Genomic DNA, 18,968 nt, shown 5'->3' on the forward strand with positions numbered 1-18,968 from the left:
TTGTTCCTCTCAGTGGATGGTACTGCATTTTCTCATGCACACAGCAATGTGTTCACGGCTCGCTCAGGTTTCTCGACACCACACTACATTGCATGGCACAGACCTACACTCATCAGCAAAACTTCTAAATAAGTAAAAACTGAAGATCATGTTAAGAGCCAGACTTTCAACTTCAACAATGAGGCACGAAGAAGGCTCCCTAAAAGCACTCAGCATTCTGACCTAATTTCCAAAACCCATCTGTAAGCATCAAAACCTGAGCCACCATATCACCCGAGGCCAGTCACCTGTTGCACATGCCAGTCCAGCCTCTCACCCGCTATTTTGACTATTGTCAGTGGAAACTCCTTAGACAGGCAATGCTGCTTGCTATGCTTTTGCAACGTGCTATGCCCAGACGGCTTCTGCCACCAATTGCAGCCTCATGCATTGTTGCAGTGATGGACAGACTATTGCAGCATTGGAAACGACTGGTTTACTGGTGCAATCGGAACTGGAGGGGAAAACTTATCGTAAAATTGGTGACAGTAGATGGAATCAGAAACGAGAAAAAAGGGGAAGGACTCTGACACAGGAGGTCTCAAGAGAAGAGCGAACAAACTCTCATCACTCTTTTTTTTTTTTTCTGATGCTCAGTGAGCTTTCGTAACTATCACTACCACCTGTTCAGGTAATCAAAATATGAGGTGGGAAGAGGTATACAATTGCTCATTGTGCAACAAAAATTCAGCAGCAGAGACTAGAAAAAGACTCAAAGCAATATTCATAGGTGGAAATCAGATGCAGTTTTCAATGAAACGCTCAACAGAAGTAACAGTTTAGCTGGTACGCGTTAACCAAGCAACCCTACAACAAGCAAACCTCTGAAAGTAACAGAAAACATATGACTCATTGGCAAGAAGGTTATGTGTCACACATATCCTTCCTTCTGTTGATGATGCTCAGCTATCTCTTCAAGATTTCGATCAATCAAAAGAGCCTTTGCGAGTTGGGGAGAAACTGCTTCTTGAATCATTGGTATGGTTTCCACGCTTACCTCATAATGACTGATGGTATTTAGCTTCCTTATCCCATCCTCCATCACCTCTGAGGAACCATCGATATCTAACAATTCTCTTTGCTGCTCCTCAGACACAAGTTCTGCAGTATGACAGAACAGAAAACAATTACCTCCCAATGGCATTTTCACTGTACAGATGTTGGTAAAGAAAAACAACACCTAATTATTTTTGGGTCGGTGGCTGAGCTGTTTCTCTCTGTCCCTGTCCTGGGTCACATGAGAGTGGTTTTGCACTCCCACACCTTCTTTCTTGGGGTGACAGCTTGGGTGGCTTCTATTACTGCAGGCTATTGATGCCTCACTTTGTGTTGGTCAAGGTAGAGTTTCTGGAGGTGCTTTCACCTAATCTAGCTGTTCTGCTGTACAAGCATGCCCTGCAGGGTGTTACGGCCACACTGGGACTAGAAAAAGGTTTCACAGGCCACTTTTAAGAGATCACTAAAGTGAACCGTACAAGACTGACATAGTATTGTGAAGGGTGGTCAGGCACTGGCGGTGGATATAAACATCAGATACCAAAGTAAATTATCATCACTTGCGGACATAGCGTTAGACAAAATGAGGAAATAACATCTTAGGAAGGTGACAAATGCCAACAACGTAGAGTTTGTTAGATTTCCTACTGGAGCACACGGGAAGCGGTATAGTGGCAACTACAGGCTTTTATCTGATCCTGGGCTCTTGAAAATCTGATCAGAAAGGGTGGCTTGACTCATCTGCTCGAATGGCCTTATTTACACCTGTAGATATTGTATGTATCTTTGTGAGTCACATGCAAACTATTATATAAACCTAATCTGACTATAAACTATATTTGTGGGTTCTCCTGATCAAGGGAAATGTAGGCCTGTTGGAAGGAAGGGTGGTAGGAGGGGTTGTAGGGATGACTAAAGCATTTGGTAGTCTTGACGTGTCATCTTGCTCACTGTCAAAATTTATCAACCGTCTATACTCAGGTGGGTGGTCCACCTTACTTAATGCAGAAAAGCAACATACAAATCATAGGTGTTCAATAAATAACATGTGTTAATTGCATGCTGAAGTCCTTGCAGAAGCGAAGCAGATGTAGTTCAGCTGTTCTAACTGGTAGCATAATAATCTAGTTATTTCCCTAGAAATTCCTTATGAAAGCTATTCTGCCTAAATGCTAAAAGAAATCAAAGCCAAAGGCAGGAATTCCTAACAAGAAAACTCCACAGACAGACCAGTGAACTCCATGAAAATATAACACAGTGACACTCTCTTACCAAGACCAATTTCATCCAGCTGAAGACCATAGAGAAAGCCATTCTTATTGAGGAAAGCCTGAAGGCTCTTCTCTTTGGCTTGGCCTATGGTGTCGCAGTCCAGGACATTAACTTGGATAGTTTGACAGGCATCTCCACTCTCATTTTCAGGGATTTTTTCAAAGATAACGTTCACTGTCTGGGGAAAGAAACACAAGTTATTCTGACTTACAGGGAACACCTGGCATAAGAAACCTATGAACTCCTGACAGCAAACCTGAGGGATTTTTGGCATATTTATTATTAAAGCTATTTCAAACAAAGATTATTGGAAGGAATTACAGAACAAGCATTTGGAATTCCTTGTGTCCAAAGAATCAAAGATAGATAGCTATATATTTCCAAAAGTGTGTTTTTTAATTCTGCATTTGTGCAAATCTATTTCAGTGAATTACCAAAAGGAGATAGGAGACTGGGAAAAATTACAGTGCATGTTCTAAAAAAAAAAGCAGGTATTTTATTTTTAAAAAAATGCCTTAAAAGCAAAACTGTAAGTGACCAGTGATCTGATAAGGTTGCTAAGTAAGTCCTCATGGTAAGCAGGATTGATTTTGAGTGGACAGGAAGCAGTGTTAAAATGCATATTTACACCAGCAGATTATGCTGAGTGCCTCACACCACACAAAAAATATACACCTGCCCTGGAGACATCAGTGTCTGTCTGCATACAGCCATGTCTAAAGGCAGCAGAGACAGGGGCTACTACAGAAGCAGTAGAAAGGGAAAGCATGTTGCAGCAGATAGAACCCAAAGTAATCCATATTTGCACAGAAAAGTGTGATTTACTCTATTAGTTATTACTCCCAGTCAAACAGCCACACAACCTGTCCAGTTACAACACCCCTGCCCTTCAGCTCACAGCTACTCTTAGCTGGGCTACCCATCTGCGAGGCTGCACACAATGTGAGTAGGGGCTAGAGAGAGGCTCCAGTGATGCTGGGGGACCATCTCCAGGGAATGGTTTTAGTCATGTCATGTTTCTGGTCAGGTCAGGCAGATCAACTGTCAAAAGGTAGGCAAAAAAGGGATGACCACAGAGTTGCTAGTGCCAAAAGATAATAGCAATCATTTGCAGAGCCACAGCCTGCTCCTTTCAGACAAATCACTGTCCAGCTACACAGATACAGACTTTCTGCTGGGGATGTCTCACGACAGAATGAAAACAAGTGTTTCAGGTGCCAGCACTTGACTGCAAGGGGCATAGGAAAATGTAGGTACTTGAACCGTTCCGGCTGTCAGACATTTTGGTGTAAAACATATCTTTTGACTGAAACGAGATGACTGCAGGTGTGACTCTGTGAAGGAGCGATCATTGAAAGAGGAAGCAACTAAAATTTTTTTTCCCCACTGTCATGTGGATGAAAGAACTTCTGTCCAGGTTGCTGCAGGGACAACTTTTTTCTCTTCTTAGAAAAATGGGTAGTTATTAATAGTTGTAGAATGCTACCTTCTTCTTTATTACCCAGCAAGAGTGGAAATTACAGCACACCGGTAAGTACTCCAGTGAGACATAAATTACCTTTACTGTTTCTACAGAAGCAAAAGGAGTATTAAAAAAAAGTGTTGCAAACCTATGAAAATCAGGATTTAACAAAGATTAGAATGTAACTGAAGTAACAGAGAATAACTTAATCAGGACACTGAGATGTTTAACTGTGAGGAAAATGAGTCCACAGAAAGAACAGACGGAATGGAAGAGGAGGAGATGTGGAAATGGTGCCTGCAGAAGGAGAACCAGACTGGATGCCATGCCTCAGGTTGGGATTTCATGTGGAAAATTAGTAAAAAATATATTGGCACAGGAATGAGGGAGTCATGCTTGGTTAGGCCCACAGACCAACTGAACAGACAGCAGTCCTGTCCTTGACTTTGACTCCCCTGAGGTCATGGTCTTGTAGGATAGAAATGTGGATACGGACTAACTCTCTGTTTTGTCTTTGGAAAACTCATTTTAATCAAAGTCTTTGTCTCTTCTAGTGTATGAACAGATCCTCCTAGAGTAGCTATGCATACTTCAGCTGATGTTGATTTGTCTTTACATCCTTGGAAGCACTCCTTCCTTTAGTTGATCCTTTCCTCCTAACGTTATTCCTACACTGCAATATTCATGTTCCTGCTTTTTCATTTCCTCTTCCTTTCAGACTGTCAAGAGAAACTGCCTTTTTCTCTGCTGCCATTTTCTTTCCAGCACATGCTCTCACACAGATTGCCCATAAATGTGCAGCATCTTCAGTTATTAGCATGCGAGAGTCCTCCCAGCCCCACTCAACTCATTGTAGGATGACAGGACTGTAAAAAGAGAGTAGTAGTCCTTTATGTAGGTGGAATACAAGTAATTTATGGACTTCTTAATCAAAAGCATGCAGCAATGTGAAGATAATAACAACACTTTATGACTCAAAGTGGTCAGATGGGAAGAAATATTTAAACGCATGGAAGTCTCTAAACCAAGAGAGCCAGACAGTTTTGCTGATATGATATCCTACAGAAGTTAATCTTAAGTGAAGAGGCAATTGATGGGGAGCTAGGAAAGCCAATTATTATTAAGTCTTCCCTCTGTAGCTGAAGTTTTCATAAATCAGATTCAACCTGACAGCACAATCCATGGCTTTAGAAACCATTAATCAGAAACTGACAGTCACAATCACTGCATTTTGATGCAAAACGTAGAACTGGGAAAAGAATCAGAAACGACTGTAAAATTATGAAAGCCCTTTTACGACAAGCTCTGAAGGTCAGAAAATGTTTCAGAGAAATCACAGGAGGACACATGGAAGTCATGAGGAAACATCATTAAGCCCTTTTCTAAGCTCTCTCACTTTGCAAAGGAAACAAAAATACAAGTTAACTCAAGGAAAGACTCAGGAGGAAATTACAGGACATGTGGTTCAACCTACTAATATCTAGAGTTGAGACTTCATGCATTAGGAATTAGTGATTAGCAACACAAAGTCACAGTGCTTTTCAGCAAAGGCTAGTTAAGGAGAACAAGGCAAGCATCTGCAACTACTTGTATAGGCACTAGCTTGGAACCTAGCTAAAAGATAGCAACAAATTTTAAAAATCTTTTTTTCACCCATGCAGTGACAGAAATAACAACACTTGAAGACAATGCTTACAGATGGGTTTTCAGATTTGTAGCTTTCTTGAAAATTAATTTCAAACCATGAATTCTTTAGTAAAGCTATTAATAACCATAGCATATAACAAATGAGATGTGGTTTACTAAAGAAATGTGATAATACCATATTTTCTTAGAAGAAAAATCGTCTGGGATATTCAAGGGCTCTTATTAATAAGAGCCCTTCTCTATTCAGCTCTATTCAGAGCCTGTTCTCTATTCAGCTATGCATCAGAACAAAGCAGATTTCCATTTAACAGGCAGACTGCAAAAACAAAAAAACCTTCTGACTGGTAAAAGTTAAAGAATTCATGTAAAGGAGACAGCACCGTGATGCAGAGCACAATGAAACTGACTTAAACCTACTCCCCTGTCTCCCAGACTATGAAATACAATAAACAGGAAAAAAACAGATTGATTGTATGATCCCTCTGTAGCAGCCAGAACAGTTACCCGTGAAGAGGTTATAGAACAGCTAACAAATTGGCATAGAAAATGTTACAGGAGTGAAATTTAAGCTAGAGAGGCACTATGCAAAACAAGTGTTGTACTCTTGATGCTACAGTACGGCACTCGAACTGCCTCAAATTCAGAAGACTTTCCCATAGCCCACATCTGCACTGCTCGCTCCCTAGCCAGGGCTGTTGTGTCCTTTTCTGCTGACAAAAATCCCCATACATCACGTCCTTTTAAGTGCTTCCTTATCTCTCAAAGGGTGTGACTAATAATACCACAGCCATGGCATCTTATTAGGAAACTGGGTTCCCTCTCCTTGCTTTACTCCCTTAGAGCCCTCCTACTTCTTTTATCACCCTGCTTTTAACTTAAAAAAAAGCAGTTGAACACCTTAAACAACTTTCCACCATGTGGGTTTGCTTTACTTTCAATAAAAGGTTGTTGGCTGAACAAGTGAATTAGATAATTTCTTCCTATCTAAAAACGCAAACTCATTTTAGCAAAGAATTCAACTGCACAAACCCCTTTTTTAAAAATAAACAGTTGACTATTAAAAAGAATGCTGGAGCACCAATCTACCACATGAAGTCTCCCCTGGTTTTCCACAGGAGACATTCCACTGAGAATTTCTCCCATGCCAGGCTGGCATTGTGTAGCTTCTCAATTTAAAATGAAACACTTCAGTGAAATGCTAACACTCAGCTGTGCACTGCGCTTCTTCATCAGTCATTGAGCAAATTATCTGCCGAAGGGTGCAGCTGCTTGTCTGTCTGTGAGAAAAAAGCAAGCTTGCTTCCTCAGCCTGTGAAAAGGCTCCACGACACATCCAAGTCTCTTTCAAGGCAGTTTCTCAATACTCATATAAGCACAGCATGAAGCCACACATGCCTCAGTTCATACTGGACCAATGCTTTTAGAAGCGTTTTTCCTTCCATTTCTCTGCTTGAGTATTTACCTCAGCAGCCCACTTCCCCTCAATATCTGACCCTTTCCACAAGAGAGGGGTAACAGTAAGGGGTTGGCTGGTACCAAGAACTGTGGCCTTTTTAAAAAAGGCATGGAGCCCAGCCAAGGGACAGCCCTAAAACAGTCCAAAACCAGCACGTTCCTCAGTTGTCTTTTTCTCCTGTTCCAAATGGCCTGAATTTTAGAAAATCTCTCCTGTGCTTCGTTCTTTCTCTATGCCCAGTGCTTCTTCCTTCTCCTGCCCCAGGAGTTTATCTGCATAATAGTGTGTTTAGGAGACCTGTGGAGCTCCCTCTGATTTTTAAGAGCCTGTCTGTATCTTGCTTTTATTGGTTTAGAACTGAAGTCCTAATCTTGAAAGTTGAGATTCACGTGCAGAGTGCCTACGCCCTTGTTTGTGCCCTGCCGCTCTTTTGAGTTGAACTCCCTAACAGATGCATCCCTGCATCTCCAAGTGCCTACACAGCTTAAAAACCAACGCTGAGTGTCTGCAGACATGCTTCAGTATCTTTCTATCACCCTCCTTTTAGCTGTGTTTTTATACTTTGCTATGGACAGGTAGGTTTTAATGTACTGCTGTTGTGGGGTTATGGAAAGGGCAAAAGAAAATACTGAGGAGATACTGCAAGACTCAGAATGTAACTGGGCAAATGAGCACAAGCATTTGAAAACTCAGCTCAGAATTTATTCCATTTATAAAACTAAACCTGCAATCCTTTAGGCAGAAATTTCCTGTCAAAGAAAGGAGAAAATACTTGGTTCCCTGTCTTACGCTCACAGGTCCTGCATGTCACTGCAGGGCATGGGAAGTGAAGAAAAGAAAAGCTGACTCCTTCCCCTTTAGCATCCTGTTAAATGCTATTCTTGAAGGAAAAATGTGCACAGCTGGTCTGCTTCCCCAGCCCAGAAAGCCTCACTTTTCCACCTAAATCTCTTCCATGGTGTAGTTTTGGTTGCCAGCATCCATCTTAGTCAAAACATCAAACAAAACTGTTTCCCTGTCCAGCTAGAACTAGAGTCCTTCTAGCTCCATCTCTATTATTTCACTGCAGGATCCTCTCTCCTTTGCTGACAGTTTTAAAGAGATCATTCAAGACACTTTTTAACACTTTTCAAATCTGATAAATTGCTGGACCTTAGCAGGGAAAGCTAACTTGTTAATCATGTAACAGTATTGTTATCTCCTGTTCAAGCAGGAATACAAAGTTCGAAGGCAGCAAACCACGTTTGAGAAAGGCTATCTGCCTATCTCTCACTTCCTCATCCATCCACAGACAGCCTTCCCCACTGATACCGAGTCCTTCAGACCACTTCCCCTCTCTTACTGCAGGCTGACCACAAGACCTTATCAGTGACTGCATGCAGAGAAGTAGCACTAGGAGAAGTATTCAGGGCAGTGTTCGGCAGTTTCAGAGCCAGCTATCCTCCCAAGATGCTCTTGATTTGAATTTGTGCTATAAATAAGAAAAGTCAATCAATTCCACAGGACCAGATGTTTCTGTGTAGTCTACTACTAACAGGCATATTGAGCTTGCCTGAAAATTGTTGTTCTGCCTAACTACTAGGTTTTGTATCCTATGGCTATATATAGCAATATATTTAAACTTCCCCTGGATCCCAAATGCATGTCAGAATGCACAGCACAAACAAGGAAACCAAAGATACGCTATTATGTGTTTAATTTTTAGTCACTGACTGCCTTTCCAAATGCACACTGTGGTGACTTAACCTGAAGTACCTTCAAATGAAGCTTCCAACAACAACTTTGCAAATAGTGGTAAGAAGATTTGACTATAAACTTGTCAGTCCAAGAGCTTTCAGCAGAAAATGACAATTGAGAAATGTTTCACAGAAAGGATGTCATTTCAGTGAGCTTCCTGCATGATGCAGTGAGCTACGTCCAACAGATTGCTGACCAGTCAAAATTTCCAGGGTCATGTACTCTCTTCTAGTAGGCGGAACGTTAGGACTTCCAGTTTCTTGTTGCAAAAATGAGAGATGGATAGACCTGGAAGCTCCAGCCCTACCAGAGGATCTGGATATGGACTCTGAAGGACTGAATTCCCCTCCAAAGCCATCAGCACTTCCAGTGTTCCTGCCATGGCAGTTGCTGACCTGGCAGTTTCTGCTCCCAAGCTCTGAGGCCCACTATTCAGTTGCATTTCTCATACTCCTAAGTATGTCTGGAAACTCCAACAGGAAGACAGGAGTTAAGAAGCAAGGAAGACTGGAAATTCAGATTTTTAAGTCCCCAGACAAAAAAAATCTCTTGGAAATTCTGCAAAAAGAGTGCTCTGGTTATTCTGAAAACCTTTTCAGACCTCCTGCTCAAAAAGCCAGAATTTTTACACACCTCTTGCCATTCCTTCTCCCCTCAGTGTCAGAATGACAACCAGCAAAGGAATTCCAGCTTTCAAGGAATTCTGGTTATAACATTAAAATAGGAAGCATTTTGTAGTTGTTTTTAGAAAGGCAAGAAACCTATGGTAAAGTTCAGAAGCACAGCTAGGCTTCCTAGATACCTTGTTTTTAACCAAGCAATTAATTAAAGTCCACCATATTGCAACCTTGCTAATTCAGAGCTAATAACATGGAAACCCACAGCAAATTATTGCTGCCTGAAGATTAGCCATAAGTAAACACAATAGAAAAATAAAACCACTGCATTCCATTCTTCCCTTCATTGAAAAAGTGTAATTTAGTTTAAATTCTAAGCATATGTTTATATTTTTTTAGTACGCTTTAAAATAAGAAGGAATTTTAATACCCTCAGACTTCATTAAACCTAACGTTTGGCGATTAAGACATGCTGTGAAGCAAGCAGTGAGTGCTATTTGTGAAATCTATATTCATGAAATACCAGCTAGTTAAACTCTATTGCGTTCTGAAACTTTGTTAGCAATAACAACTTTATTATCTGGGTACTTAACCACCACATCAGTGTTTAAGAGCCTTAACTAAACTTCCTAGAAAAAGAGAGAACATTGTCCATATTTGGAGGGAACACAACCTGGCAAACATACCACTGTTTTGAATTCAGACACTTGCCACAGCAGCCAGTCTTCGTTAAGCGTGTACAGGGCTTTGCAAGTTATTGCATCAACAGGTCCTTTGTTTATCCTCTGATTGAGGGTTGTCACTAGCAAATAGAAAGGTTCACCAATTGTCTCCTAGGACATGAAACAAACACAAGGAACACGCTTATTTTTGTACTCATTAAACGGGCATAAATAACTAGAAAAAAATCAACTGTAAAAAATTAAGTTATTTCCTTTTAATTAACTTGTTATATAGTTAGAAAACAAAATGCCTCTGAGCAGATTTATCTAGTTATTTGTTTAACCTCCATCCTTTGCTTTTCGGTGTGAAAGTCTCATGCAAATAGAAGGGGACAGCTGGAGTGTGTGACAAGACAGCTCACAGCCCCTTGCTGTGCACAAGCACACTACAGACAAGCTGCTCCTACTCCACCTGGCAGACACTTCCTCGTTCCACCAAAGAGCGGGTGCGGGGTGAGCTGTATATGTGTTCACGGGCAAATTTCAGCTATTTCTTCCTTTCTCAGTCTTGTGAGAAAAGAAGCTAACAACTAGTTTCATTTTGAACTGGTGTCTCCCTTTGTTGAAAAGAAGCCTTGGAAGCAGGCTGGTGGGACATACAGGAGCAACCTGGTCAGTCATACACTGGTGTACCAGTGAAAGAGGAAATTAAACTGGGGCTTTCCTCTCCTGCCTGAACCCCAGGCTTCAAGAAAGCACCACAGAAAGGAAGGATGGATCTTCGTTTCCACAAGACACCATTCCTGCAGCCTGGCTAAGGTGTCTCCCTAGTGCAGCTCTATAAAGATGACTGGTCTATTGAGAACATATCTCTGACAGTTCCTTGGCTCTCTCTTGGGGTTTCGGGAAACCAGTGTGAGCTGCTGAGCCTCAAACGATTCTGCTGCTGTATTAATGCAAGGACTGGTATGAGCAACACCAACAGTGCAATACCATCACACTGTAAGAGACACAGGAAGTATAACCAAGCACTGAAACCAAGAACAAAGTGCTGCCAAGTGGGCTAAAATAAACAAGAGTAAGATGAAAGAAAACTCTTCTTCTCTTTCAACTTGAAGTCATTTAGTTCTTGAAATCTGCCATGCTGTTTGGAAGTTAAAAAGTCAGGAAAGAAGTTTAGTCTTCCAGAAGACGGTAATCCTTAAATCTCCTTTATGGGGTAGCTTTCCAAGAGCTTGCATGGAAACGTACAGCTCCATTTTAATAAGTGTGTCAGTCTTTTAGTATGATCACAATACATCTCAGAGAGATGAAATAATGTCTGACATGAGAAAAAGATATGCTGGAATTGCAAAGTTACCCTAGTCCCAGCCAATTAAATGACAGGATCATCGCTTACAGATGTGCTCTATTCCTACAGCTGCTTGATGATAGCTAGATAAGTCACCTAAACTAGAAAAGCTCACATAAATAGAGTTAATTGTTAGACTGAATGCTTTAAACTGATCCCTCTAACAATTCTTATAGAAGAAATAGTCTTTGTGTATCTTACATAGTGAAAAGATGTACACATACCCGGAGAAATCCAGAAAGGCAGACAGACATCCAGTTTGTCAGCAATTTTTCAACCACAGATTCGGTTCGCCTGAGCAGGAGCTTAGGCTGTACATTGCTTGATTGCTCCATCAAGTCTTTTGTTAACACTTCCAAAATATGGGTTAGATAAACTAGCTTGGTTTGTAGTGCAATAGTTAAGAAGGATGCAAACAAGCACCTGTTAAAAAAAAAAATAAAACAAAAAGAATGCTATAATATTTGGAATTTCTCTTTCCAGTCCATCTTTCATAAATTAAACACACTTTAGTGCATTTCATATCCCCGGTTTTCCCTTCTCAGACACAGAAACTGTCCATCGATCTTGACAAAAATATAAAAAAATCAAGTCCATCTGCTCTTGTTATTATTTTTTAAGCACAGAATTTGTATCTCTAAATTTAATTCTGCAGAACACCACCTGCTTCAGTGACAGAACATTTCTAAGCTGTAGAACCATTGATCTAACTGCAGGAAGTATTTACAGTTTTGAAGTGAGTTTTCCTGCTCCTTTGCCTCTTTGTTTACATGTACAAACATTCTGATTTCTCTTTAATGACTTATTTTAATGACAATGTTTTTTCTCCCTGAGTGAGTGCACATGGAGGAGATGGAAAAATGCTCTGGAGTAATGTAAGCTTGTTTTGCAAGAAGTAGAAATTACATTTTTTTGCTACAATCCCTGTTGTTTTTTCCTGCTAATTCTTTGTCTTGGAGGTGATAATCATAATCATACTATACCTGTCTTTCACAGAGAAATTTTTCTGCTTTTCAAGGGTGTGAATGAGAGTAACAAGAAAGTTCTTGTTACAAATTAAAGCATGCAACATGTTGAAGCTTTCATCCTTGCTCGTTTGGTCTCTGCTCTGGAATAGTTAAACAAAAATAAGCAAACTGTAGTTTGGATACGATGGATTCTTCATGCTCAGAAAAATGGTATGCAACACATGTGATAAGATCCTGGCCTTATTCAAACCAGTGGGACTTTTGCATTTATTTCATGGGTGTCAGGATTTTACCAAAGATGCATTTGCATTTGTGTACCACACAGAGTACACACATGCAGAGCATACATCTTCTATCATATACACAAAGTATGCCAAGTGTTAAGTTTATTTTATTTAAATAAGCCATAATAATATACATTGGGTAACAGTATCTTATCATCAAATTCTTTTTTATAAATAAATTCACGTACCCTTCTCGGAGGGGAAGAGAACATATTGAAAAGGCACTCTGATGTGTTCTAGGACAACACTGAGATAAGGGATATAATCACTCTTGAAAAAGTATTTATTAATTATGGTATATCACACTGCATCAACTTACCTGGGGCATGTCTTCACTGAAGATGGATGCAAAGCCTCCTGACTAAAATATAAGACAGGTGATATTTATCATTCTTACATACACCAGAAGTTTCTAACACATGTACGTTAAACATGCCAAGCATGTTCCTGATGGCATACAACTTGGAATAAAGCAATGGAAATGCTGACTTCTAAGGTGGCTACAATATAAAAACTCTACACAGTAACTTCTGCAAAGGTGCTGCCAAGGTTCACTGAAAAGTGAACTCTCAAAGATGACCTAGTATTGACTTCAGTCAAACTGCTGCGCTAGCACAGCAGTCAACTAATGCTCTGCAGGAAAAGCTGTTTATTACCCTCATCTGCAAATGTGCTGGTGTGCAAGGGGTGCTGCAGGCTGCATCCTTCTTGGATGGCAATGACAGCCTTTGGTATGCAGGGTTTCTGTAACAGCATGACACTTGAATTCATCTGCCTCCATTCATTTCAAGACACTTTATGAATGTTCACTAATGAACTCTCCAGGAGGTCCAAGCTGTCAGTCTCCAGAGAGGCACAGGTGCCACCACACATACAGTCCTAGTGAAAGCCCTCACAACAAAGTGAAGCCCCCAGTTCTCAAATACTTTGTCAGTGCCTCTTGGCTGACTCTTACAACCTGTAAGGTCCCAACACAGCTGCATGTTCCCAAAGCAGCATCCTTGAGTGACAAATTTGCCCTGGTAACATTCACTGTCATCTGCTTTATCTGAGATGCTGGCAGCCCCTAGTTTCCTTATAGAATAACAGAACCGCAGAATGGCTTGGGTTGGAATGAAGCTTTAAAGATCATCTAGTCCAATGTCCCTGCCATGGGCAGGGACATCTTTCGGCAAATCAGGTTGCTCAAAGTCCCGTCCAACCTGACTGTGAATATTTCCAGGGATGGGGCATCCACAAATTCTCTGGACAACCTGTTCCAGTGTCTCACCACCCTCACTCACAGTCAAGCATTTCTTCTTTATGTCCAATCTAAATCTATCTTCTTTCAGTTTAAAATCTTCCCCTCTCATCTTGTCACTACACGACCTGGTAAGAAGTCTATCCATCTCTTGTAAGGCTCTTTTATATTGAAAGGCTGCTACAGTTTCTCCCCGGAGCCTTGTCTTCTCCAGGCTGAACAACTCCAACTCGTTCAGGCTTTCTTCATAAGAGAGGTGTTCCAGCCCTTGGATCATCTTCATAGTCCTTCTCCGGACCCACTCTAACAAGTCCATATCTTTCTTGTGCTGGGGACCCCAAACCTGGACACAGTACCCCAAGGGGAGAAAAGGAGGAGAATCACCTCCCTCGACCTGCTGGCCATGCTTCTTCTGATGCAGTCCAGGATACAACTGACTTTCTGGGCTGCAAGCACACATTGCCAGCTCACATCTAATTTTTCATCTACGTATCTGATTTTTCATCTCTCCCTTTCCCCATGCCTCCTGTTCTCTTCTCCCCTACCATCCTCTTCCTCTTCCTCCACTGGCTAGTACCCTTTTTTCAGAACTTCTTCAGCATCCCTAACACCACCTACCAATAAAACACAGAGTGGAACCAGAACCATGTTAAAGATTAAAAATGCTTGTGAAGAGGGAAGAGGCATGGTAGCATTAAACCAAACAACATGGGAAATTGAGGGAAAACAGAAATAATAATCCAAATTTAACACGTAAAGCTAAAATCAGGCTGAATATAAGGAATATTTTAAGAACAGATGCAATATCAATCTAACATCTACAAGCATTAAGCACAAAACAAAAGCTATCAAGCAGATTAAATATAGAAAATTGAAGCAGCAGGAAGCTAGAAGCTCAAAACGAAGATAGGGTCCATCACTCTTAATTTTAGATATCTGACTCCCTCTTTAAGCAACTCATCACATTCTGAGACGGATATCTCAGGCAAGTGAGATGAATCATTTTCTTGAGCCGCCTGTCTCTGCACTGTCTAAAGAAGATGCTCAGTGAACAGCTTTGATGTCCATGTTTGAACAGCTTAGATTACATAAAATGAAATCCATCAAACACACTGGAAGGCAGAAAGAGTACAATGCGGACATCATTCAAACACAGGGGGATAGCAAGGTGGTTTGTCACTTTGACCCTTCTGTCAACCTTTCTGACACTCAGCTGTATTATACTACCCCATCGTCTTTTCTGTTCATCTGTAATATTTGTTTAGTGGAGCACCACTCTCCTACCACATTCACACAGCACAAGGCATGTTTGAGCACTCCCACAATGTAAACGGTGAGTACTTAGCAGGAAAAATTGGGAGACAATACGTTAAACAACTTGCCTGACACTGCACATCTGTAGAGAGCTAATAGTAGCAAGTTTACCCTTGTGGTATCAGTATTTCAAACTGTGACAAAATCTAACTGGAATAATTTCCAGGATGTGCAGTGGCACAAGATTCGCCAAGGCAAAACGGGGCCCTTCCTTTTCTGATCTCACGTAATGCAACAGAGTGGCAGACTTTGTGCCTTTTTCCTTTACTTTTTATTTGCATAAAGCAAAGCGTTTCTACCCAGACAGCTTCTGCAGATTGTTACTGTTTCGATAGCGGACTATCACTAGGAAAAGTTGCATTCCTAAAAATAAAAACACTATTTTAATGCTAATATGCCTGGCAACAAAACAAACTGAAAGGGTTGCAGAAAGTATCTTGATCCATTTTCTTCAAACCTCCTAGTGACCCCGTACAAATTAGACTGGGGGCATCACAGCAATATCAAAAGAGAGATTCCCAGTTTCCTTTGGTGTGAGAACTGGGCTGAAAGTGCGCAAAGATTACGCATAGGTAATTGTTAAATATTATTCTGCCTTCATATCTGGTATTTGGTGTTGCACAAGAAAAGATCCTGATCCTGCACTATTACATGCATTTATCACAATGAGCTTTTAGTGAGATCACACACAGAGATAAAGTGAAGCAGTGTCCAGGTAAGCCCGCAGGACTGGGACACAGCAGTGACAAGTAACACATGAAGACTAACAGGTAATTTGTACACATACCAGCTATAATCTAAAACATCACAGCACTAACTAAGGGTTTCTAGTCACTGGCCTCAGCTACACAGCTAAATACCACCAGCTGAGATCAGAGCTTCTGCCAATCAGTAAATACCAGTAAAGACTGGTTAACATAATGAGATCATTTTGAAACCTGTGGCAAATGCTCTTATGAGCACTGTAATGTGCCACGTACACAAAAAAATAGCAAGAGAAGTGACACATTCAAGAGCAGGTCTCTTTGGTCCTCTGACGCAGTGGCACAAACTGCTCCAAAGAACAATGAAAATATCCACCTCCAAACAGGACAGCACTTAAGTGATTTTTAAGCATTTGACTTGCACTCCTTTGAAGCAAGGTCTTACCATTTCTGTCAGCAGCTTGGAGAATAAAGTCAGCACGACCTTAGAGCCATGTCTTCATCCCACAAGTCTAATTAGGAAGTGTCATGATGTCAGCTAGCATGTTAGCTAGCCTGCCTGTTACTTTAATTAGCTACAGCATGGAAAGTGGAAGCATGAGAACAAAAAAGGCAATGGATAAATTACAGCTTAGTTAGGATGGCCTGAAAGGCAGGCAGCTTAGTGAGGCTGGGCAAAAAAGACATGGATGCACACACAACCCTTGAAAATTCAACAACTTGGTTTACCTACAACATTTAGGCTTGGTTAAATATAGAGATGGAGAGCCTTAAGTGTTCTTTGGTAATTCTTGATTTAAGAAAAGTTTCTTGTGAAAACAATGTGCAGTTACTGGGTAGTATTTACTCTAGTTACTCAATCCCGACTTTCCCAGATTTTCATTGTTAGGCAGGGCTGGCAACTGAAAGAGCTGAAAATATTTACCTCTGGAAAGAAAGTTCTAAGAGCAAAGTGTTTGTAGTCAAGGAAGGGAACGGTTCCAAAACTATCCACCACATCTAATTCATCCATCTGCAGTTCAGCAAATCCTGAAAAAGCAGCCCCCCTCCCCACCCAAAGAGTTAGTTTAGTTGACACAAAATCATTTCCACAACTATAACTTGGCCCCAATAGACATTCCTTAAGGAACAGTTTTCAGGCAAGAGGGGTTGTTTTGCTAGCTGAAACTCTTATGAGCGGGAAAGTACCAATCCATCTCTTTTTTTCGCTTTTATTGAAGGAAATATTACATGCAATCCTATTAGCTCACTGCTATCTGCTACTGCAGTGCACGCCAACATTAAAGGGGAACTCTGATACAACACAAAAATATTCTAACAGCTATAAAATTAAAATGTTCATAAAATGTGAACTTCTTGACAGTTTCAGTTCAGAAATCATACTGTACTTAAGCTCTGTTAAGCTCTTTAGACCTACCCTCGCGTATTTCTTTCCGAATTTCATATTCCAGCAGTTCAAGTTGTTGACTCTGTTTTCGAGTTAACTCTTTGGATTTGTATCTAGTAACTATAAATGCCACTAAAAAAGGAAAAAAAAACATTCTGAGTACAGAAACTGCAGAACAGACAACCTCTATACAAGACATATTTCAATATTATTTTAAGAAACAGAAAGATGAATACACACTTGCACTCTCCAGGAGGATTACTGTTTCTGCTCATCAATGTGCTAGTACCCACAAGTTCCAGTTACCTGGATCTAAACCCACATGTTTAATAAAGAACATTCCTTGTAACAAGGTCTTAGAGTTGTTAGCCCAACTTTATTTGAAAGTACAGCACACCATGCTACGTACATACAACCTGCACAACGAGACACAGAATCTACCACTTCAACTACTAGCAACCTACTTAAAGTAGCACTGATTAAACAGAAAAAACAGTTCTTTTTGACAGGAAATCCATTTCCACATTGTTAACTTCTCTAAAGCTTACTTAGAGAGAGGCAAAGGCATGAGATATGTTTCCTGTAAAGGCAGTGCACTTTCAAAAAGCAAACCTAAACAAACAAAAGAAGAACAAATCCCCAAAACTTACTACAATGAACAGAAAATAATCAAATATATAACCAGGGCAAAACATTTAGGAAAAGGGAGTGATGAAGAGAGGAGGGGTTAACAATTTACCCCCCTCAATTCAGTAATGACCTACAGATTCATCAATGACCCAAACAAGACTGATCAGAAACACCACAAACACTGCCTGAAAATAAGCAGTTTGTTAGGGATGGGATGGGAGGGAAGCCCAGTTCAGACAGCTGGAAGGGCAAAAGTTGTGGCACAAGGATGTCAGTCCTATGGCTTGCCCCACTAAATGATGGCAAGCAATCCCAGCAGAACAGCCAAAACTACTGTCTCCAGATGTCTTGCAGTCTGACAAGACAGGCTTCACCACCAGACCAGAGTTAATGTTGTCCACTCTTTTTGAGAACAGGGAAAAACCACCAGACTGTTTGTGACAGTCCCAAACATGTATAGCTGTGTGTATGTATGTGTTTATGGGTCATAATTATGCCTTTCAGCAAATCAGAAACTGAAAACACATTATTGTACTTACCTATAATGACACCCACTACAATAGGTAGCAAAATAAGAACGTATAAATATATGTGTGATGATGTTGGTTTGACTTCATGCTCAAAGTTTCCTAATTTGACCTGAAGAAATAGAATGTTTGTGTTAATAGAGAACAGGTATTTTATCAGTGCTTAAAATGACATTTAGCATACTAAAAAAAAACAAAACAAAAAAAGTATTTGAGGCACATGAGGACCTTGGCTCTCCAGACTATAGGAAAGACAGCAGCAAAACGTAAATGAACCACCACAAACTTGATTTTTACTGTATTTGATGTTAAAGTAGGATAACAAAGCAGTGACAAGAGAAGAGTTGGGAGGTCCTCATGAAGCATCGAATTTTGCCATTGCTCTCACTGCAAACAATAACCCTCAAAAGGCAGGATCTGGCCTCTAGCCGGCCAAGTGGCTCCTGCACTTCAGAATTGTTGCTAAACGTTCTGACGTTTTGAAGTGAGGAAGGAAGCTGTTGATAGTTAAAAACATTCCTTTGCTCTCAGTGTGTTATTCTGCTGAGCAGAAAAACAAGGCAAGACTCAAGCTGACAATGAGGGAAGTAACATTTTTGATAGACACCCAGCCAGCAGCCCTCTTCCATATTTCTTTCCAGAAGTTTGAACCTCTTTGTGTAGGATGTAGGGCAT

The 18,968-nt window shown here is 40.7% G+C and overlaps 1 protein-coding gene across 1 annotated transcript in view; it reads right to left on the bottom strand.

Annotated features, from left to right (window-relative positions):
- Positions 1–18,968, bottom strand: part of PLXNC1 (plexin C1) — a 47,242-nt gene that overhangs the window by 10,923 nt on the left and 17,351 nt on the right. The window contains exons 7-15 of the mRNA XM_010134654.1: positions 18,306–18,405; positions 17,167–17,268; positions 16,675–16,778; positions 12,811–12,852; positions 12,223–12,347; positions 11,464–11,662; positions 9,909–10,059; positions 2,308–2,481; positions 1,037–1,140 (exon numbers count right to left, since the gene is read on the bottom strand). Coding sequence (XP_010132956.1) covers positions 1,037–1,140; positions 2,308–2,481; positions 9,909–10,059; positions 11,464–11,662; positions 12,223–12,347; positions 12,811–12,852; positions 16,675–16,778; positions 17,167–17,268; positions 18,306–18,405 — 1,101 coding nt within the window. The remainder of the gene's footprint in view (positions 1–1,036; positions 1,141–2,307; positions 2,482–9,908; positions 10,060–11,463; positions 11,663–12,222; positions 12,348–12,810; positions 12,853–16,674; positions 16,779–17,166; positions 17,269–18,305; positions 18,406–18,968) is intronic.

This window comes from Buceros rhinoceros, unplaced genomic scaffold (assembly GCF_000710305.1).
Source record: "Buceros rhinoceros silvestris isolate BGI_N320 unplaced genomic scaffold, ASM71030v1 scaffold17794, whole genome shotgun sequence".
In the NCBI taxonomy this organism is placed as follows: domain Eukaryota; kingdom Metazoa; phylum Chordata; class Aves; order Bucerotiformes; family Bucerotidae; genus Buceros; species Buceros rhinoceros.